This window comes from Oncorhynchus masou, chromosome 15 (assembly GCF_036934945.1).
Source record: "Oncorhynchus masou masou isolate Uvic2021 chromosome 15, UVic_Omas_1.1, whole genome shotgun sequence".
Taxonomy (NCBI): Eukaryota; Metazoa; Chordata; class Actinopteri; order Salmoniformes; family Salmonidae; genus Oncorhynchus; species Oncorhynchus masou.
In genome coordinates, this window is record NC_088226.1 from 44986683 (window position 1) to 45009537 (window position 22855).

Here is a 22855-nt window from a genome sequence, read left to right on the forward strand (position 1 = left end):
TGAAAAAGATTAGTGGGACTTGACTATGGTCAATTATTTCATTATCACACCATTCCAGTCATGTGATGTTACACATGGTGTCAAAAAAAACAAAGTCTCTATTGTTTGATAAAGCCTATATCAGACATTGGTCTTTGCTGCTTAATAGCATGTTTATGACTGGCATATAGTAGGAGTGTTAGTCATATAGTAAGACAAGAATGTAAGACACATTTCTATAAAATATAATTGCTATCAGTGAGTAGACGTAGGACAGGCAGATATGGATATGGATCCGTGTGTGTGGGGGGGTGTGTGTATCTACGGGGGACAATGGGGATCTGGTGAGGATTATTCGCTTAATACTTCAACATACAAACAGACCATTGGACACATACTCACACCGGAGAACAGCACTACCTAACATACTGCTGTAGAATCACTTCATTGAGTGCACAGGGTGACAGTTCTGATTTCTCTACTTTCTGGAAAGTTGGTATAATTGTTTTGTAACTGGTTTATTACTTGTACATGTTGACAAATTGTAAGACATACAGAAAGAGGTCTGGTGAAGAGGTCATGGGCAGTATGACGTGTTCAATTCTGTTCTTCCGTCTATGGCCAGTTTGTTGTTCTTGTGTTTGTTTCCCACATCCTGTCCTCTTCTCTGTCCTATTGATGTTATCTTGACCTCAGTTCCTGTCTACCTAACACATAGAGATGCCTTTGTACCAACTTTGAGAGAACAATCATCTATGCCATTTTCTCTCTCTCACAAGGACACAGGAAGACTGATTTTTCCACAGAGAACATTCGTCAGTCAGTCCATAACTGGACACCAGGGCTGTCTGAGAGTCTGGAGGCATCAGGCCTGTGGTTGTGTATGGACTGCTGCTGCACTAAAACAGAGAGGTGGATTAACACACAACCCTGACACACGGACAAACTCAGTCTGTTCCCAAAGCGGTGGCCATGTCGTCTCCCTCTCGTCCCATGCCCTCCCTCCCCCCCAGTCCACTGGCCATGGAGTACCTCAATGACTTTGACCTCCTCAAGTTTGAGGTGAAGCCTGACAGTCCTCCTCTTCCTCCCTCCTGTACGCTCCCCAAGTCTGGCCTCCCCCTCGATCCCTCCAGTTCCCCCGGCCCCTACACCAACCACCCTCCCCAGGACTCCAGCCTCAGCTCCAGCCCATACAACTCCCTGCCCCCCTCTCCAACGCTGAGCGATGCCCACCCACCTCCCTCAGCCTCCTCCTCCCTCTCTTCTTCCTCCTCCTCCTCCATCTCCTTTCCCCTGTCCATCTCAAACAGCTACACCTCTGGCATCAGTTCGGGCTCTCAGGGGAATATGGAGGGTAGCCCCTCCCATGGGGGTGCCCAGGGTCCTAACCCTGCTTCTTTGGAAGACCTGATCTGGCTGGCAGCACTGCAGCAACAGTTTGGAGGGGAGCCGGGGGGCCTGCATCCTTGTTGGGGGCATTGGGAGCAGGGCCAGAGCGGGGAGACAGAGAGAGGGGGCCGGTTGGCAGCTTCCTGGGCTGTGAGGACGCAGTGGAGGCTCTACTGAACTCAGCTGCTGCAGCTGTTAGCTCGCAGGTATGTAACACTGTCCAACTTGTCTAAGGATGTCTGTAAATAATATGTTGTTATTCTCTTCTGATAGTGGGTTCGTAATAACATGTATAGACTATAATCAGTGTTTCTATTTCTCTCTCTCAACCTCTTTCCAACCCTCCACTACATCTCTTCTCTCTCTCAGTTTCCAGTGCTTTCCCAGAGTTCCAGCAGTAACCTCGGGGATTCAGGAAGTGACAGTGGAGGTGACATCTCCTGCTCCAAGGGGACAGATATGTGCCACCGTCCACTCCTCTACCTCTCCTCTGGCCCCCAATCACTCCCTAACGCCAACCCTTCCTCGGCAACATACCCACAACCCCAGAGCCCCTCAGGCCGACTTCATCACCATCACCCACATCATCATCATCACCACCCTCACCACCCCATGCATGGCCATCATCTTCACCATCATCATCACCTCCAAGTAATTAATGGGGTCAGGGGGCGTGACAGTATGCAACAAAAGATGGTAGAATAACTGAGATAAGTGTCACTGTGGGAAGGCTAGCAACAATAGCACAACACCGGTTGGAGCTGGAGCATATGGGAGAGGCGAGGGAGAGGGGATAGAGGAATCGTGCTTTAAGGGATTGGGATTAAACCATTAGAACATGATTATGGGTGCATGTCGTGTACCTGCTATAAGTATTGAAGGCATGCCTCAACACTGAGATGACAATGAGTTTGGCTGAAGACCTTACATGTTTAAAAATGCATTACTTGTCCTGCAGGGGCAAGTGCAGAATATGGAATTAAATGTAATAGTAGATGCATGTATTTGTAATGCGTCAACATTGATAAATGAACTGTGTTAAAGCTAACACTTACTAGGCTACATCAATTATTCCAGGGTCTCCCCTGGCTTTGCAAGAGTAAAGGGTGCTGTGTGTGGGGCTGCTAGTGCTGCTGTATATGGTTCAGTACTGTACTATAGCTGCATTCCCCATCCAGGTGTCTGAGAGAATCTCTATGTACAGTGTGTGAAGCACCGGGTGAGCTTATGATAATATCTGCTATTATTGCCGTGTATAATCCTGATCACTGTCACTCACACTCAGTCAGATTACCTGACAGATTATGGACATGTGCGGCCAAAATGTGCCTCCTGACACAAACAGTTAGGCACACTCACATCACACACACACAACCACATATGCACAATTCAGACACACACACACAAACAATCACAGAATCATTCTTAAATAGACGAGCCGACTGTAATCTAATATCAGTATTACGTATAGGCCTATTTATAACTAGTCCACCATACCAGCTCCATCGTATTTCCTACTATACGTAAGTCAGACAAACATGTTTAAGTCCTCTCCACAACTGAAATTCATGTCAACATTTTGAAGTAAGCATCTCTCTCCACCTCTCCCTGTGTGCAGTGTGGTGGGGTGGATGAACGTTTCTCGGACGAGCAGCTAGTGAGCCTGTCAGTGCGGGAGCTGAACAGACACCTGCGTGGCGTTAGTAAGGACGAGGTGGTGCGTCTCAAGCAGAAACGCCGTACGCTAAAGAACCGAGGCTACGCCCAGTCCTGCCGCTACAAACGCTTGCAGCACCGCCACGCACTGGAGTCCGAGAAGCACGTCCTCACACAACAGGTAGGATTCACACACATACACACACACACAATAACAACAACACTCCATTGCCAACAACTCCAAAATAAAAGCTCTAAGAACTCTCTCATCTCTCTGTCTCTCTCCTGTCTGTCTCTCTCCTGTCTGTCTCTCTCCCCTCTCTCTCACTCCTGTCTGTCTCTTTTCTGTCTGTCTCTCTCCTCTCTGTCTCTCTCCTGTCTCTCTCTCTCCTGTCTGTCTCTCTCCTGCCTGTCTCCCTCCACTCTGCCTCTCTCTTCTCTGTCTCTCTCCTGTCTGCCTCTTTTCTGTCTGTCTCTCTCCTGTCTGTCTCCCTCCACTCTGTCTCTCTCCTGTCTGTCTCTCTCCTGACTGTCTCTTTTCTATCTGTCTCTCTCCTCTCTGCCTCTCTCCTCTCTGTCTCTCTCCTGTCTGTCTCTCTCCTCAGTTGGAACAACTACAGTGTGAGCTCTCTCGGGTGCTGAGAGAAAGGGACGCCTACAAGGCTCGCTATGAGAAGCTCATCAGTACAAACAAGGCTCAACCTACCCGCGCCAACAACTCCCCCTCACCACCCCCTGATTACTTCCTCTGAGGATATACCCATGGCGGAGGACAGAAAAGTGAGAGATGTGAGTGGTGTGTGAAAGAGGAGGTCAGCCTAAATAAGGCTGTCACTGAGTAATCAGACTTGGGGAGGAAGGGAGGGAGGGGTTGGTGTGTGTTTGCGTGTGTGAAGGTTGGCAGATGGGTAGTGGGGTTAGGACAAGGTCCTATATGACTGTCAAATTAGCCCGCTGAGCAATCAGGTGGACTGTTAACTAAGGGTTAGAATCAATCCCTATATTTCTTCATAAACAGGACTAATGGTGAAAACTGATATCACTGTGACGTTCATAGTAGCACAAAGACCCAATGAGACATTTTCAGGATGCATCCTGCGCTGGTGAAATCAGGGCATTGAAGGACACAGGTCATCCTCAGACTGACCAATGCGAAACCAAGGGCTTGTCTTCAATAAAAAGCTCCATTGTATAATTCATCGCCCCTATCAACTGCTCTATGCATATTTCTTTCAAGCAGAACAAATGAAAAGATGAACTTATGTCCAGACAATGGATGGGTTGAATCCATTCCCTGACAACACACTGACAACACCCAACACAGTGTGATGGTGTAGGTCCGCTGGGCTCATTGGAAACCCAAACGTCTGAGTAGTGCAGTGGTGCAGGATGTGTGGGGGTGTAGAATGATCTTCAAGTGTCCATGACATGCAGTTGTACTCACCAGCTAATATTTCACAGTTGCCTACCAAGATGTTTTTACTCACCAAGACATGTTACTCACTATCACATTTGAAAGAAGAATAATCATAGAAAAAGAATGTACAAGGATCATTTTTCTGGGAGTATTATTGTGGTTGTGCTAAATGAATATGGAGATACACTCATGTATAGAATTTATGCATTTAGAAAAAGCATGCAAACGAATCCATACTTTGCTTGTTGAAAATAACAAAACTATGACAATGAAGAATAATTGCGGTGTGCTATCTGTGATTGGTGTTTTGTTTCAAGAGGATGAACGGACATCCCAAGAGAGCTCTTCTGTCAACTTGTACTGTAGGAACTCCACAATCAATCAGCTTTCCCACTAAGACGTGAAGCAAGAGACTGTGGTTGATGTAGTTGTTGTGGTCAATTTGGTCTGTACAAAGAAAATCCACAAAAAAGGCAGAGTGCAAAATTATATGTGTGACTGTGTACTGTCTTCCAACTTTGATATTACAATCTAGGGTGTGCTGAAAACACTTTTGTAAGAGAGCGACGACCATAATGCAACAAGCACCACAGAGCTGGACACTGTGGATTCTCAAAGACTGGGGTGAAATGCAAGAAAATGCAGACATTCAGAGACATCTCGTGAAATTTGACCAGGATAGCGACATTAGAGCTATTTGTTTTGGCTAGGTGTAGGTTAATTAAGTGATTTATCTGTTTTATTTATTCACTTATTTATTCACAGTATTTATTCATTGTTTATTTATGTACCAATTCTTACTATTTTAATTTGACTGGTTTACAATTTCATCTACAAGCTTAGTGTGTACTTTTATTTCCAAGCAGGATAAATCAATACTTCAATTATCTTTTTGATTATTTTCAACAGTTGGATTACAATCATTATTGCCATCATGGCTTATGCTCCTGTTGTAGTGTGGTTTCCTATGAAATAAAGACAATATTTTTACCATCCTTGGTAGCTATGTTTCTTTTCCACTGCTTCTCTGAATTTCTCTCTTTGTCTCCGTTTCACTTGTGCTTTAAACACCTAGTAATCCCTCCCTCGATCCCTTCTCTGTCCCTCCCACTTTTCCAATCTCCTGTAGACCTGTTCTATTTACTTCATCTGCTCTTCCATCTCCCTCTCCCTCTATCTCTCTGTCATTCTGTGTCCATCTATAGAGAGGCAGTGACCCTGGTTGAGCTCTGTTTGGGATGACCTCACCCTTGGCCCTGCCTCCCTCTCTGTGTCTCTCGCTCACTCTCTGGCATGTATAATAGGGACAGGATTAGGGCTATAATAGCGCCCTGACTGCTCACTGCCGGAGTCCATTGTAGCATTGTGTGGAGAGGACGTACACAGAGTAACATGAACACTCACCCCACTCACAGTTACACATAGCCACACACACACACATTCAGGCAGGCACACAACACATATGTTAAAATACACACAGTTTCCAGTGATGCGTAAATGAATTCACATTCGTCCAATCTCAGCTAGAAAATATTCAAGGTGAAAAATGTAAATGCATTTTTTCCCTCTGTAAAATTATCTTTGCAGAGAGCGGGATAGAGAGAGACAGGAAACAGACACTAGCACTGGTGGACTTACCATTAGGGAGAAGAGGCAATTGCCTCAGGCCCGACATCATCAAGGGGCCTCCAGATCCCACGAATAAAAAATATATATATATATATATAAATATACAAAATAACATACAAATAATTTCTCCGCTTGAGGCCCCCCCAAGCTCCACTCGAGAAATAATAATAAAATTAAAAATCTGTCTGTTTAAGCTAGAGATATATACGGTATGTATTTTTTTACCCCTTTTTTCGTGACATCCAATCGGTAGTTACTGTCTTGTCCCATCGCTGCAACCCCTATTGACTCGGAAAAGGCCAAGATCAAGAGCCATGCGTCCTCCACAACACGACCCTGCCAAGCCGCACTGCTTCTTGACACACTGGTTGCTTATCCCAGAAGCCAGCCGCACCAACGTGTCAGAGGAAACAATATCCAGCTGGCGACCGAAGTCAGCTTACATGCACCCAGCCCGCCACAAGGAGTCACTAGAGTAACAAGGACAAGGAAATCCCGGCCAGCCAAAACCTCCCCTAACCCAGATGACCCTTGGCCAATTGTGCACCGTCAATTGTGCGCCGCCTCACGCCTTGTGCTCCCAGACACGGCCAGTTGAACCCAGTTCTTTAGTGACGCCTCAAGTACTGCGATGCACCACTCGGGAGGACCTGAAGTTACTGGGCCGAAAAATGAATGTGCTGTTTTATATCTCTCAGATACAAGACAGACACATCAAAACATACTTCCTTTTGATGAAATTTTTAACTATTGAGTTTTCCATGAATTAGTCTGTTATTCAATGCGTTTCTATAGGCTAATAGCAATAAGGCCAAATTCAATGTTTCATCAAATCGTTTTTATATATTTTTTTTTATACCTACAGCGGTCCTAAACTTTTAACTCACATAGCAAAATTATCCTTGGTATGGTCATCTTAAAACAATTCCATGCTATCTTAGTAGTAGTCTTGCGTTGTCATACATCCAAAATCACTTCCCTGTCACGCCTCCCTTGGAGGTCTGGAGAATTTTGTATTGCAAAAACGGTTTGAGTGGTCCGCTGGGTTTGATTGGATGTTACATTTCAAGAACCCTCCCCTGAGTCCTGGTCATTCTGCCGCACTAGGTGAGACAAAATAATTGCCACCCCTACTAGAATAGTCCCATTAAGCAAAATGACGTTGGAAAGATATCTAAAATACTTATTTTCCCAGACGTTGAAGGTTTAGGTTCTGATTGAAAGGTGAAAATAAATATTTTCCAGACGTTGAAAATACGTATTTTTCGGGAGTTGAAATTAAGTTAATTTACAGTTCTGAATAAAAGTTGAAAATACGTCATTTAAAGAAATCTATGTTTGGAGCAAATAAAGGCTGGTCTAGACTGGATCAAATCTAAACTAAACATAGTCTGCAAAACAATGTAATAAAGATTGCATGCTTGCTGAAGTAGGCCTATAGCCTGCAGTGTTACCTGAAATTGAATTTTAGGAATGCTCATCTATGTGGTAGGCCTACCATTTGTAAAACACAAAAAAAGACCGGGGTGTAGCCTACTATGTCGGTCCGCAATGGAATTTTAAGCCCATCCATGTGGTGGGCCCACTGTTTGTAAAACAGGCAGTTTCATGGCTTTATTAGACTGGCATTTGCCTGGGGCTTCCAGATTACTAATTTTGCCGCTGGACGCTAGAGATTTAGATAATATGAGAGGAGAGAAACAGAGAGACAGACAGCTGGACACAGAGAGACAAACATAGATTGAGAGAGAGAGAGAGAGAGAGAGAGAGAGAGAGACATGTTAGAATTTAGACGTTATCAGGCCAAGCCTCAGGGATAAGGTGACTGCAGAAACACACACAAATATTAACACATGTCCAGTAGTAGTAGGTTGCATCCCCAAAGACTTAAATATGCACATCAGTGGAGGCTCCTCAGAGGAGGAGAGGGAGGACCATCCTACTCAGTGAATTTCATAAAAATAAAAATAGTGAAACCTTAAAAAAATTATTAGTTTTAGACAAAACTACACTAAATACACAGTGTACAAAATATTAAGAACCCCTGCTCTCTCCAGTCCATGACTGACCAGGTGAATCCAGGTTATGATTCCTTATTGATGTTACTTGTTAAGTCCAATTTAATCAGTGTAGATGAAGGGGAGGAGACAAGTTAACAAAGGATTTTTAAGCCTTGATGTGGATTGTGTATGGGTGCCCTTCAGAGGGTGAATGGGCAAGACAAAATATGTTACTGCCTTTGAAAGGGGTATGGTAGTAGGTGCTAGGCACACCAGTTTGTGTCAAGACCTGCAATGTTGCTAGGTTTGTAAAAAAAAAGTCCATTATAATAACAATACAGTGTAGATATTGTTAATGTTGTAAATGACTATTGTAGCTGGAAATGGCAGATTTTTTAATGGAATATCTACATAGGCGTCTAGAGGCCCATTATCGGCAACCGTCACACCTGTGTTCCAATGGCATGTTGTGTTAGCTAATCCAGTTTATAATTTTAAAAGGCTAATTGATCATTAGAAAACCCTTTTTCAGTTATGTTAGCACAGCTGAAAACTGTTGTTCTGTTTAAAGAAGCAATAAAACTGGCCTTCTTTAGACTAGTTGAGTATCTGGAGCATCAGCATTTGTGGGTTCGATTACAGGCTCAAAATGTCCAGAAACTCGTCAGTCTATTCTGGTTCTTAGAAATGAAGGCTATTCCATGCGAGAATTGCCAAGAAACTGAAGATCTCGTACAATGCTGTGTACTACTTCCTTCACAGAACAGCGCAAACTGGCTCTAACCATAGAAAGAGGAGTGGGAGGCCCCGGTGCACAACTGGATTAGCTAACACAATGTGCCATTGGAACACAGGAGTGATGGTTACTGATAATGGGCCTCTAGATGCCAATGTAGATGTTCCATTAAAAAATCTGCAGTTTCCAGCTACAATAGTCATTTACAACATTAGCAATGTCTGCACTGTATTTCTGATCAATTTGACATTATTTTAATGGACAATTTTTTTAAACATTTTATTTTCAAAAACAAGAACATTTCTAAGTGACCCCAAAGTTTTGAATGGTAGTGTGCATTATAAACTTTCATTAGTAGGCTAGGTTGTAGCAACCTCATGAGGGCTAGGCTATACGGAAAATGCAAGTATCATGTAGTAGTCTAAACCTATCGATGTAACATTGAGCTGGGTGAATGAAATATGAATGACCGTCATCCAATATTCTATAATAGAAATAAGGCCATGCTCATAAAAAAAATCGTCCTCCCTAATCTTAAATGGCACTGACCGCAACGGATGCACACACACACGCGCGCGCGCGCACGCACACAAAAGGCAATGCATGGTAGAGTTATTGGAGAAAAGAAAACGAATCTGCTGCGCCCTAGTGGCGAAATGTAAACATATTACTGCAACTATCCTGGAGCATCCAAAAGGTAATATAGAGCCGAGTAAAATTAGCTTCTTCTTTCGCATGAACTTTTCTCTACACGGAAAATGTAGTCGACGCAGATGTAGGTCAAGAGCCTAAACACATTTTGTCTAAGAAAATGAAAAGCTGACAACGACCATTACACGTAATTTAATCATAAATGCAGAAGAGCGAGAATTCTGTAGGACACTGCAGGAGGACCGAATTTACTGTACAGGAGAGCACACTGTGGGGGAGAGAAAGGTGTTTTCAGTTGCCTATGTAGCAGTCTGTGTGCGTGTAGTGTTTGTGATTGCGCATGAGAGAGAGAGAGAGAGAGAGAGAGAGAGAGAGAGAGAGAGAACCGTTTTGGTGTGGCTTGAGGCAGAGAGCGCGTGAGTAAAAAGAGTGTGAGGGCGGGAAAACACTCGGGATTCCTTAAAAGTCGATTTCTGACTGGTTGTATTTCAAGTTGCAGATGCTGACAGATGCGCTCAAAGACAGTATCAGTATCGAGGAAACACTGGTGAAGGTAGGCGAGAATGTTGAAAGAGAATGTGCTGGGCAGCCACCTTTTTAACTGTTTATATGGATGCAAATATGTCATTACTTAAACGGTTGCTTCACAAGACATCTGTCAAGAACGTCTATTGCTTGCACGCGTTGTGACAGGATGCGGGAAGTGCTGACGACATAACAGAAGGGCTCTAATTGATTTGGTTTATTCTTTGAGCTTCAAATGTAACTGACATGAACTTGTTCATGGGCAGGAGGCCATTCAGTTCTTAAAGGTTCTCTGGGTGTGTGTGTGTGTGTGTGTGTGTGTGTGTGTGTGTGTGTGTGTGTGTGTGTGTGTGTGTGTGTGTGTGTGTGAGAGAGTCTGTGAGTCTGTGCGTGTGTGCTTGTGTGAGAGAGAAAGAGACAGACATAAATCGAGAGATGAAGCTAGAGAAAGCGATGGAGAGATATAAAGGAGGATAGAGGGAGGCAGAAGCAGTGTAGATGTCAATAATGAGGGTGATAGACACAGTGAGATAATGTCATGCATGTGCCTAGGGCTTTTTATTTCAGATCACACTAAAAGTGATGACATGTCAGGCACAGAGTGACTAGCCCACTGTCTATTACAGTCAAATTGGTTCAAGTTTTCCTGGCGACAGCTGAGGATGTGGTAGTACACTAGGTAGCGCAGCATTGCACATTCAAGCCACATCACAATCCTTGCTATCTATACAATTGTATGTGTGTATGGTAAGCTTCTACAGAGTATGGAATTCTGATGGAAATGTGGACTCAAAGTCAGAGCCTGGTTGGTCCATGTTCTATGGGAATTTGTAAACTGGGTGGTTTGAGCCCTGAATGCTGATTGGCTGAAAGCCATGGCTAAATCAAGAAAAAACTTGGTATGTTGGTAACCATTTTATAATAGCAATAATGCACTCCGCCTTGCATCGTGCATAAGAACAGCCCTTAGCTGTGGTGCAGTATATTAGCCATATACCACACCCTCTTGGGCATTATTGCTTAAATATTGTGTATATTTATTTATTTGTCTCTCTTTTAGTGTGATAGTATGACTCTGTCCAGTGCACCGCCTTTACGCAGAGGAAGTACCCCTCTGCCAATCAAACACCAGCTCAGACGGGAAGAAGCAGTTCATGATGATTGTGATTGGACATCAGGGTTGTCTGGACCTTCTCCTCCTCCAATCAGTTTCAGCCTGGCAAAGGATGAGACCATCACCTCAGCGGTAGAGGGGAGACCCCCCTCTGAAGGGCCCTTTCGAATTGCCCTGCTGGGTCAGAATGGGGTGGGCAAGTCATGCCTTGCTATTGCCTTGGCTGGGGATTTGGATCGAACTGCATCTGTGGATTCTGAAGGTGCATTGGTGTTTGGATGTTGACAAAAATATATGAAAGAAATATCTGCTTGTGACCTGTCTAGTTTTCCCTCAGACTGACCACTGTTTTTACAAACAATTGGCCTATGATACTAACAGGTTAAATGTGTGCCTGGCAAAACACCCCAACATTTTGTATGTCTTGTAAAAAAAAACAAAAAACTGAAAACCTTAATTCCACCATCTCCACCTGAGACTTGCTTGATATGTCTCTCTCTCCCTCAGGGGAGGGCTATGTGCACACTGTTACCGTGGACGACGAGGACTGCACCATTCTTATCTATGACAACTGGAGGCAGGTGAGCCTAACAGCACATCTGTGGTCGCACTCTACCCCAGCCTTCTCTCTCCCACTCCTTACCCTTTGTCTTTCCTCATGGACTAACTCTTAATGTGGGAGATCCCCTGTGGGACTCTGCTATTGACTGGCTTGGAAGCTTCTTATCATGTTATTTTCCACAGGTTTACCCCTATTGCCCTGGGTATTCTTCAAACGTGTTCATGGATGTGTAAGGGAGGGAGCTGCTCACTGAGCAGATGTACAGTACTGGGGACATATTCTCCTTCTGCTGTTCCTGACCCAGCTGGGGGGTTGGGTATTGTAGTAGCTCTCCAGTCTGAAATAACAAGATTTAGTGAATTTGGGTCTTTCCTTTTTGTTGACCTTATGTAGATTTATTTTATTGCGATTCTGCTTATTTAATTGCATCACTGACGTTGTTTTCTGGTTGTCTTGTGTGAGAGACCAAGATATGTTGGTGATGCTACTCAGCCTATTATGTTTAGTAGAATATGAGTTAGCCTTTTGATGCAGTCCAGTCTCAAGATTGGATTCTTCTAATCAGATTTTAGAATTCCAATTTAGCTTTGCTCACTGAGTGTCCCTGAATAATTTTCAGTGACTTATGAACGATTCACTCGAAGGGCATCCAGTGTGCTTGTGTGTGTGATCGTATTCTCTGCGTGTGTCATCAGTAATTGACTTGGTTCCCAGTTGGTGTGATATGGTAATTTGTCTCTAGGCAGCGGGGAATCGTAGAATGAAAGAGCACAGGGCTCCACTCTCAGTCTTGACTGCTGCAGGCAGCACACTTTCACTGCATACCACCAGAACAATATGCAATCATTTGTTTGAAATTTTTGAAAAAACACAATCACACGGTCAGGGCAATGGGCCAGAAGGTTAAAGGTTCGCCGACCACCACGAACAAGCTCACTCTCCCTGCCTGTTTCATTATACTACGATCAGTGCCGGCTGCAGACAATGATCAGCTAAGGGGGAAATCTGATTTTCAGCATTTTGATATTTATAATTTTTTAAATATAAGCAACACAATTTCTACCAACAGGTTTCTGTGACAATGCACCACACAGCCAATAAACAAAGCATACTGAATTCGGGCACTTCAATATCATGGTTTGCTTTTTCAACGCCACAATAAATAGACTATGCCAATCTCGACAAACAGAAAATACATCCCTCCCTACCTTGTCGGCCTACCCAGTATCGAAGGTTTGGCTTGATAATCTCTGAATGTCATTCAACTTTTTGGTGTTCTGTAATAGATGTCACTTTCCAGTCATCAAATGGTCGCTGCACAGTTTGGATTGATTGATTTTATTTCTCAGTAAAAAAAATACATATATACAGTGCCTTGCGAAAGTATTCGGCCCCCTTGAACTTTGCGACCTTTTGCCACATTTCAGGCTTCAAACATAAAGATATAAAGCTGTATTTTTTTGTGAAGAATCAACAACAAGTGGGACACAATCATGAAGTGGAACGACATTTATTGGATATTTCAAACTTTTTTAACAAATCAAAAACTGAAAAATTGGGCATGCAAAATTATTCAGCCCCCTTAAGTTAATACTTTGTAGCGCAACCTTTTGCTGCGATTACAGCTGTAAGTCGCTTGGGGTATGTCTCTATCAGTTTTGCACATCGAGAGACTGACATTTTTTCCCATTCCTCCTTGCAAAACAGCTCGAGCTCAGTGAGGTTGGATGGAGAGCATTTGTGAACAGCAGTTTTCAGTTCTATCCACAGATTCTAGATTGGATTCTGATCTGGACTTTGACTTGGCCATTCTAACACCTGGATATGTTTATTTTTGAACCATTCCATTGTAGATTTTGCTTTATGTTTTGGATCATTGTCTTGTTGGAAGACAAATCTCCGTCCCAGTCTCAGGTCTTTTGCAGACTCCATCAGGTTTTCTTCCAGAATGGTCCTGTATTTGGCTCCATCCATCTTCCCATCAATTTTAACCATCTTCCCTGTCCCTGCTGAAGAAAAGCAGGCCCAAACCATGATGCTGCCACCACCATGTTTGACAGTGGGTATGTTGTGTTCAGGGTGATGAGCTGTGTTGCTTTTACGCCAAACATAACGTTTTGCATTGTTGCCAAAAAGTTCAATTTTGGTTTCATCTGACCAGAGCACCTTCTTCCACATGTTTGGTGTGTCTCCCAGGTGGCTTGTGGCAAACTTTAAACGACATTTTTTATGGATATCTTTAAGAAATGGCTTTCTTCTTGCCACTCTTCCATAAAGGCCAGATTTGTGCAATATACGACTGATTGTTGTCCTATGGACAGAGTCTCCCACCTCAGCTGTAGATCTCTGCAGTTCATCCAGAGTGATCATGGGCCTCTTGGCTGCATCTCTGATCAGTCTTCTCCTTGTATGAGCTGAAAGTTTAGAGGGACGGCCAGGTCTTGGTAGATTTGCAGTACTGAATGTGTATTGAATGTGTCACTGTCTAACAGCTTGATTACTCATAATTCTCTCGACCTGTGCACCTACATTGTAAACTTTCATTCATAGGCTAGGTTGTAGCAACCCCATGATGAGTACAGGGAACATTTGAGTATCGTGTAGTAGCCTTAACCTGACGATGTTACATTGAGCCGGGTGAATGAAATATGAATGATAGTCATCCTGTATGCTGTAATATAAATAAGGCCATGGTAATAAACATTTTTTATCATCCTCCCTCATTTTAAACGGCACTGACTGCCACTGGTGTCTATAGCTAGGTTTTCATCCAATTAGTGCACGATTTTCATGTGAATATTCTAAAATCTGCAAATATCTTTTGCAGTCAAATTCCCAAGTACCGAATATTAAAAAAAAACATTCAATGGGTTTACAACTCTAGTGCCTACTGATGGTTTTGATACAAAAAAAATAGTTTAGGTATAGTGAATGTGCCCACTTTAGCCAAGAGCTCTCAGATACAGCGTGGGTATAGCCTACATGAGGAGATTATTATGGACAAAAGTGTGAGATTATTTGTCAAACGGCAGCCAAGCATCGATCATCATGTTACCCAAATAAGACTCAATATTTATTGAAAGGAGCATCAAGCTTATCACTGTGCACTTTCACCACCCTGTGAAGTTCATCATAACTTATTTCATCTGTAGTCTGACTGCATGCTTTCCCATGATGTTGTGCTATTTTTTGTCCGACGTACTTCAATGGCATTAAAATGTTGGATGGAAACCTGGTTAATGTCAAGCCATTTTGAGGATGCTGGAATTATATTTTTGAAGTAGCTTAATCCGATTTAAACATTGACTGTTTGTGTTTATGCCAAATATAAAAGGTAATACATTTAAAAAGATAAATGACAAATATTTAAGCCATATTGAAGCATTAGGTTCTAGGTGCGCCAGGCTAGCCACTCGAATTGGAGAGGAGGCAGAGCCTGCTTTAAGCTTTCCTGAATAACTAGGCCTGCCTGGAGCATATGTGGCCACAAGCTACGACTTGGGAGAATGATGATCTGCAACAGACAGCGTATCACTAGAATTTTGTACTCACTTAAAAACAAAAATGCAATTATTCATTGCATTGTGGTGTTGTAGGCTAATCTAGGTAGGATAATTGTATTGTCCCTAAACAAGATCAATGGTGGAGGTTGTTGAGCTGCGTGTCTCGTCTTCAAGTTTAAAGTTTTAATGTCACATACACAACTACAGTGAAATACCTTTATTGCAAACTCAAAACCCAACAATGCAATAATCAATAGCAATGTATAACTAGGAAAAAACCACACACAAGAAATAAGAATAGGAAATATAAATCGCATAATAAAGTAAGTAAGTGAGCATACTATAGACAGGAAATATTTAAAAAGTCAGATCCAATACCATATTTACATGTGCAGGGATACTGGAGTGATGGAGGTAGATATGTATACGGGGTAATGGGACTAGGCAACAGGATAAATAGAATAGCAGCAGCTTGCATGTGAGTGGTTATGCAGGTGTACACAGTCGGTATAAATGTATGTGCATATTATGTGTGAGTGAGCAAATTATGGAGCGATTGTTTTGTGTGTGTTAGGGCCCTGTGAGTGTGCATAGAGACAAATATTGAAATAAAAGGTAAATAAGGATATAAGGTAAACTCAGTCCGTGTTTTTTATCAGTCGTATTGCTTGGGGATAGAAGCTGTTCATGAGCCTGTTTGTGTCAGACTTGATGCACTGCTACCTCTTGCTGTGAAGCAGCAGAGAAAATAATCTATGGCTTGTGTGGTTGGGGTCTTTGACGATTTTCCAGGCCTTCTTTACACATCGCCTGATATAGAGGTCCTGGATAGCAGGGAGCTCGGACCCAGTGATGTACTGAGCTGTCTGCACAACCCTCTGTAGCGCCATGCGATTGAGGCCGGTGCTATTGCCATACCAAGCAGTGATACAGCCAGTCAATATGCCCTCAATGTTACAGCTGTAGAACCTTTTCAGGATTTGAGAGCCCATGCCAAACTTTTTCAACCTCCTGGGGGGGAAGAGGCACTGTCGCACCATCTTCATGACTGTGTGTGTGTTTGTACCATTTTAAGTCTTTAGTGCTTTGGACAATGAGGAAATTGAAGCTGTCTACCTGCTCCACTGCTGCCCCGTTGATGTGGATGGGGTATGCTCCCCCCCCCCCCTCTTTCCTGTAGTCCACGATCAGCTCCTTGGTCTTGCTGATGTTGAGGGAAAGGTTGTTGCTCTGGCACCACACTGCCAGGTTACTGACCTCCCTGTAGGCTGACTCATTGTTGCTTAACCTGTTGCGTCGCGCAAACCCGGATCCGGGATTCTATTTATAGCCTCAAGCTCATTAGCATAACGCAACGTTAACTATTCATGAAAATCGCAAATGAAATGAAATAAATATATCTGCTCTCAAGCTTAGACTTTTGTTAACAACACTGTCATCTCAGATTTTCAAAATATGCTTTTCAACCATAGCTAAACAAGCATTTGTGTAAGAGTATTGATTACTAACATAGCTATAAGCCTAGAATTCAGCCAGCAACATTTTCACAAAAAGAAGAAAATAATTCAAATAAAATCATTTACCTTTGAAGAACTTCAGATGTTTTCAATGAGGAGACTCTCAGTTAGATAGCAAATGTTCAGCTTTTAAAAAAAATATTATTTGTGTAGGACAAATCGCTCCGTTTTGTTCACGTTTGGCTATGAAAAAAACCTGTATACAGTTATAGCCTCAAGCTCATTAGCATAACGTAAGGTTAACGATTTCTGAAAATCACAAATAAAATGAAAATAATGTGCCTGCTCTCAAGCTTAGCCTTTTCTTAACAACACTGTCATCTCAGATTTTCAAAATATGCTTTTGAACCATAGCTATTCACTAATTTGTGTAAGAGTATGCTAAGCTAGCTTAGCATTTTGAGTAGCATTTAGCACGCAACATTTTCACAAAAACCAGATAACCAAATAAATAAAATAATTTACCTTTGAAGAGCTTCGGATGTTTTCAATGAGGAGACTCTCAGTTACATAGCAAATGTTCAGTTTTTCCTGAAAGAATCTTTGTGTAGGAGAAATCGCTCCGTTTTGTACATCACATTTGGCTACCGAAACGAACCGAAAATTCAGTCACCAAAACGTCAAACTTTTTCCGAATTAACTCCATAATATCGACCGAAACATGGCAAACGTTGTTTGGAATCAATCCTCAAGGTGTTTTTTCACATATCTCTTCATTGATATATCGTTCGTGGAAGCCTGCTTTCTTCTCTGAATTCCATGGAAAAATACTTGCAGCTGAGGTTTGCGCACCAATTTCGGCGCAGGACACCGGGCGGACACCTGGTAAATGTGGTCTCTTATGGTCAATCTTCCAATGATATGCCTACAAATACGTCACAATGTTGCAGACACCTTGGGGAAACGACAGAAAGGACAGGCTCATTCCTCTCGCATTCACAGCCATATAAGGAGACAATGGAAAACGGAGCCTCAAAAATCCTGCTGATTTCCTGGATGCCGTTTCATCTTGGTTTTGCCTGTAGCTCACGTTCTAGGGCACGCACAGAGAATATCTTTGCAGTTCTGGAAACGTCAGAGTGTTTTCTTTCCAAAGCTATCAATTATATGCATAGTCGAGCATCTTTTTGTGACAAAATATTGCGCTTAAAACGGGCACGTCTTTTTATCCAAAAATGATATAGCGCCCCTAGAGTTTCAAGAGGTTAACACCTTCGTTTCATCAGTGAACTTGATAATGGTGTTGGAGTTGCGTTGGTCACGTAGTCGTGAGTGAACAGGGAGTACAGAAGGGGACTAAGCACACACCTCTGTGGGTCCCCTGTGTTTTTCACACCCCCGTGGGGCCCCTGTGTTATTCACACCCCTGTGGGGCCCCTGTGTTGTTCACTGTTCTTCGCTTAACTTTTCTTTCATGTGTAATTGCAAGATTGACAGACAAGGTGAAAATCTGTCGTTCTGCCCCTGAACAAGGCAGTGAACCCACTGTTCCTAGGCTGTCATTGAAAATAAGAATTTGTTCTTAACTGACTTGCCTAGTTAAATTAAGGTAAAAAATGTATGCAGCTTTTGTGTGGTAAGGTTGCTAGTTAGCCTATTGCAGATCTGGATAGAGGGCAGGATAGGAAGTTAGACTGGTAGAAGATATTGACCTGTGGTGTAGTAAAAGTTAGCATGCGTTGAAGCGTAGTGCATAAGGGAAGTACCAAAACACCTTGATATAGGGGAGGCGCATGCAAGCAGATGACGACATTTGTCTACAATGGAAGAATTTATATAGCAAGTCCTTCAAAAGAGCGAATGTAAACCAGGGAAACCTCCCTCCTCTGTGCCCAATAAAAAAACACACAACCCTCCCCAAAGCAACAAAAAAAAGTAAGACAACCCTTCCCTATTTTGGACCACCTCAGTAAAGTTTGAACTGTCCCTAATGAAATGTTGCTGCTGACCCTCATTCATAAGGCTCTAAAAATGTGCACACTTTAAGACACATAAAAATATGTGTAGCCAAATGTTCCTATCATTTTGAAAACCTGGCAGCAGGGTTAACCGCTTTCTTATTCATAGGAATAACATATACACTACAAAAGTATGTGGACACCAGCTTGACGAACATATCATTCCAAAATTATGGGTATTAATATGGAGTTGCCCCCCCCCCCCCCCTTTGCTGCTGCAACAGCCTCCACTCTTCTGGGAAGGATTTCCACTAGATGTTGGAACATTGCTGTGGGGACTTCAGCCACTAGAGCATTAGTGAGGTCAGGCACTGATGCTGAGCAATTAGGCCTTGTTCGCTGTCAGCCTTCCAATTCATCCCAAAGGTATTCAATGGAGTTAAGGTCAAGGCTCTGTGCAGGCCAGTCAAGTTTTTCCACACCGATCTCAACAAACCATTTCTGTATGGACCTTGCTTTCTGCACAGGGCCATTGACTTGCTGAAACAGGAAAGGGCCTTAATAATTAACCAAACTGTTTCCACAAAGTTGGAAGCACAGAATCATCTAGCATGTCATTTTATGCTGTAGTGTTAAGATTTCCCTTCACTGGAACTAAGGGGCCTAGTCTGAACCCTGGAAAAGTCTCAAACCATTATTCCTCCTTCACCATACCATACAGTTGGTACTATGCATTCGGGCAGGTAGTGTTTTCCTGACATCCGCCAAACCTAGATGTGTCCGTCAGACTGCCAGATGGTGAAGCGTGACTCATCACTCCAGAGAACGCTTTTCCACTGCTCCAGAGTCCAATGGCGGCGAGTTTTACACCACTCCAGCCGACGCTGGGCATTGCGCATGGTGATATTAGGCTTGTGAGCAGCTGCTCAGCCATGGAAACCAATTTCATGAATCTCCCAACGAACAGTTCTTGTGCTAACGTTGCTTCCAGAGGCAGTTTCGGAACTCGGTAGTGAGTGTTGCAATCGAGGACAGACAATTTTTATGCACTTCAGCACTCGCCGGTCCCATTCTGTGAGCTTATGTGCCCCACCACTTTGCAGCTGAGCCGTTGTTGCTCCTAGACGTTTCAACTGTACTTACAGTTGACCGGCACAGATCTAGAAGGGCAGAAATTTGACAAACTGACTTGTTGGGAAGTGGCAGGCATCCTGTGACGGTGCCACGTTGAAAGTAACTGAGCTCTTCAGTAAGGTCATTCTGCCAATGTTTGTCTAGGGAGATGGTGTGGCTGTGTGCTCGACTTTATACACCTGTCAGCAACAGGTGTGGCTGAAATAGCCAAATCCACTAATTTGAAGGGGTGTCCACATACTTTTGTATATATAGTGTAGATATGGTTGTTCTATACAAGTACAAGTATGGCCTTTCTTATACAGTAAATAGTAGTGTATTCTTATTGAAATTCATATGGAAGGTAAAGTGGTATGATTGTGGTGATCTCTCTCTCAGGACCTGTCTGATCTCCAGTGTGAGGTGTGTGTCCTGGTGTTCTCTGTGACGGACAGGCGGAGTTTCCACCGCACCGCCCAACTCCGCCTCCTCCTCAGGGAGACGCAGCCGCAAACTCCCATCATCCTCGTGGGCAACAAGAGCGACCTGGTCCGTTCACGTGAGGTCAGCACTCAAGGTGAGGCAGCTTGGCCCTCTCTTTGTTACAGGACTGCGATAGAATGATGTCCCCCATTGTCTCTGCAAACTTAAGATGCTTTGTATAACCTGCACTGTTGTAGTGGATACCTTTCCCTAAAGATTATCTCTCCCTATACCTTTCCCTTTGCTCCCGCACATTGGCTAACCGGGCTATCTGCATTGTGTCCCACCACCCGCTAACCCCTCTTTTTACGCTATTGCTACTCTCTGTTCATCATATATGCATAGTCACTTTAACCATACCTACATGTACATACTGCCTCAATAAGCCTGACTAACCGGTGTCTGTATATAGCCTTGCTACTGTTATTTTCAAATGTCTTTTTACTGTTGTTTTGTATCTTTACTTACCTACACGCACACATACCTTTTTTCACACTATTGGTTAGAACCTGTAAGTAAGCATTTCACTGTTGTATTCGGTGCACGTGACAAATAAACTTTGATTTGATTTGACCTTTCCCTATAGATTATCTCTACCTATTCCTTTCCCTAAAGATTATCTCTCCCTTTACCTTTCCCTAAAGATTATCTCTCCCTATAGATGCTCTCTCCTCTCATTGCCTTATTCCTGCCTGCCATCTCCACCCTGCGTGTTGTCAGGTTGAGTTCTGTACTGTATCTCTGCAGGGTACTGCTGTGGGGGGAGATTTACAGGAATACAGACGGAAAGTGGCACAGCGTTTCAGCTGCAGTGCAGTGTGGGAGTATGGGGGGAGGGGATGTGCATGCTGAGAACTGTGCATGAGATACTGAGAACACACACCCTATTCATCTAAACGTACATATCAACTGGGGATATGGCTGTGTGGTGTGTTCAGAAGACCAGCCTGAGCTCGGCTGTTTGGTTCCCTCAACCTGTAACACACAAAACTTTTGTTCTTTCAAACTTTCTCAATTTCACCCCCACCCTTCTCTGTGTGATAAGTGTTTCTCCAGAATGCAGCTCTTCAGACCTAGACATTTTTGGATTCAGTGTTATGTAATCTCAGAGCCAAGAGCCTTTGTCTGAGTAGGCCTGAGGCAGAGAGTAAGGCATTCTGATTAATTGCTTTTCACAGGCATCGGTTGAAATTTCCCTCAGGAGAAAAAAAACAACATTTACCATACCTCTCTTCCTCTCTTCCACTCTAATAACAAACACAGTTTTAATTAGGACCAATTAGGGCAATTGCTTCTCACCGTCTTTCATCATCTGGCGTCTCATTCCCGGGATCTCTGTCTTGCACTCTATCTTTTATTGTCAGGCGGTGGGTAACTGGTGCAGTGAATCAGGCGCAGGAGAGCAGAAATTAGTGTACAAGGTATTTAATTCCACAACAGCACCAGTATACAGACAATACTCAAGGTGCGGAGAAATACCGGTCACTCGAAAATAAAGGGTGTAAATACATAACCCGGCAAACATAACCAGCCGACAAGTATCGACATGAACAATCAATAAACACGCACACTAACATGTGGGAAACAGAGGGTTAAATAAGAAACATGTAATTGGGAAATAGAAACCAGGTGTGTAGAAAACAAAGACAAAACAAATGGAAAATGAAAAGTGGATCGACGATGGCTAGACCGGCGACGTCGAACACCGCCCGGACAAGGAGAGGGACCGACTTCGGCGGAAGTCGTGACATCTATATGTACTATATAATGCTTTCAATGCGTGTGTATTTGTCCTGGGAATACTAGTCTGTAATGACACAATAAATCCACAGAGGCAGTTAATTGATATTGAAGTGTATCTGATGTCAACCAGAGAGGAGCTGGGCTGAGTCACAGGACAATGACATAATAAGAGGTGCTTTATCATGTAACTAATATGAATGAACCTGTGACACCAGCACACCACTGTGTATCCACCCAAAATGTTCTCATCCAAAATGTGTTTACCACTGACAACTGCTTATGGGTGTCTTTCTTTTTCCCTCATCATCATCATCATCATCGTCTCACTTTTTCTCTCTCTCTTCTCTCAGAGGCCCTCACCAGCGCTTCTCTGTTTGACTGTCTATATGTAGAGATGTCAGCCTCTCTGGATCACCGCACAGCAGAGCTCCTGGAGTATGCTGTGAGGTTAGCCAGGGGCCTCAGCCCGGTGCCTCCAGGGGCCTGTGGGCACGACATGGCTGGCGGCCGGGAGAGCATCACCCACCGTGCCAAGCGTTTCCTCACTAGCCTGGTCCCACGCTACCCCCGCGAGAGGGAACGAGAGGGGGGCAAGTTCTTTAGACAAAAGTCCCGGTCCTGCCATGACCTGGGTGCCCTGTGATCAGGGATGATGGAAGGGATAGAAAGAGAGTGGGTTGGCTAGAAAGAGAGAGGGTTGGCTAGAAGGAGAGAGGGGTGGCTAGAAAGAGAGAGGGGTGGCTAGAAAGAGAGAGGGGTGGCTAGAAAGAGAGAGGGGTGACTAGAAAGAGAGGGGTGACCAGAAAGAGAGAGGGGTGGCTAGAAAGAGAGAGGGGTGACTAGAAAGAGAGAGGGGTGACTAGAAAGAGAGGGGTGGCCAGAAAGAGAGAGAGAGGTGGCTAGAAAGAGAGAGAGGTGGCTAGGAAGAGAGAGGGGT

General features: G+C 43.6%; 2 protein-coding genes across 3 annotated transcripts; both read left to right on the top strand.

Moving 5' to 3' along the window:
• The first annotated feature begins 951 nt into the window (after positions 1-951).
• LOC135556857 (transcription factor MafA-like) lies at positions 952-3779 on the top strand. Its single transcript, XM_064990286.1, is given in 5 exon segments — positions 952-1429; positions 1432-1577; positions 1741-2034; positions 2990-3208; positions 3633-3779. Coding segments are annotated over 5 exon segments (1284 nt in total).
• Positions 3780-9820: 6041 nt separating this feature from the next.
• On the top strand, positions 9821-22645 carry LOC135555110 (GTP-binding protein REM 2-like). 2 transcript variants are annotated; one of them, XM_064987468.1, is made up of 6 exons: positions 9831-9876; positions 9960-10013; positions 11046-11361; positions 11607-11680; positions 20092-20269; positions 22269-22645. In XM_064987468.1, the coding sequence occupies exons 2-6, from the start codon at positions 9960-9962 to the stop codon at positions 22559-22561; spliced, it is 915 nt and encodes a 304-aa protein (XP_064843540.1). In that variant the 5' UTR covers positions 9831-9876; the 3' UTR covers positions 22562-22645. The 2 variants fall into 2 exon arrangements, with proteins under 2 accessions (XP_064843539.1, XP_064843540.1); XM_064987467.1 differs by having other exon boundaries at positions 9821-10013.
• Positions 22646-22855: the final 210 nt, after the last annotated feature.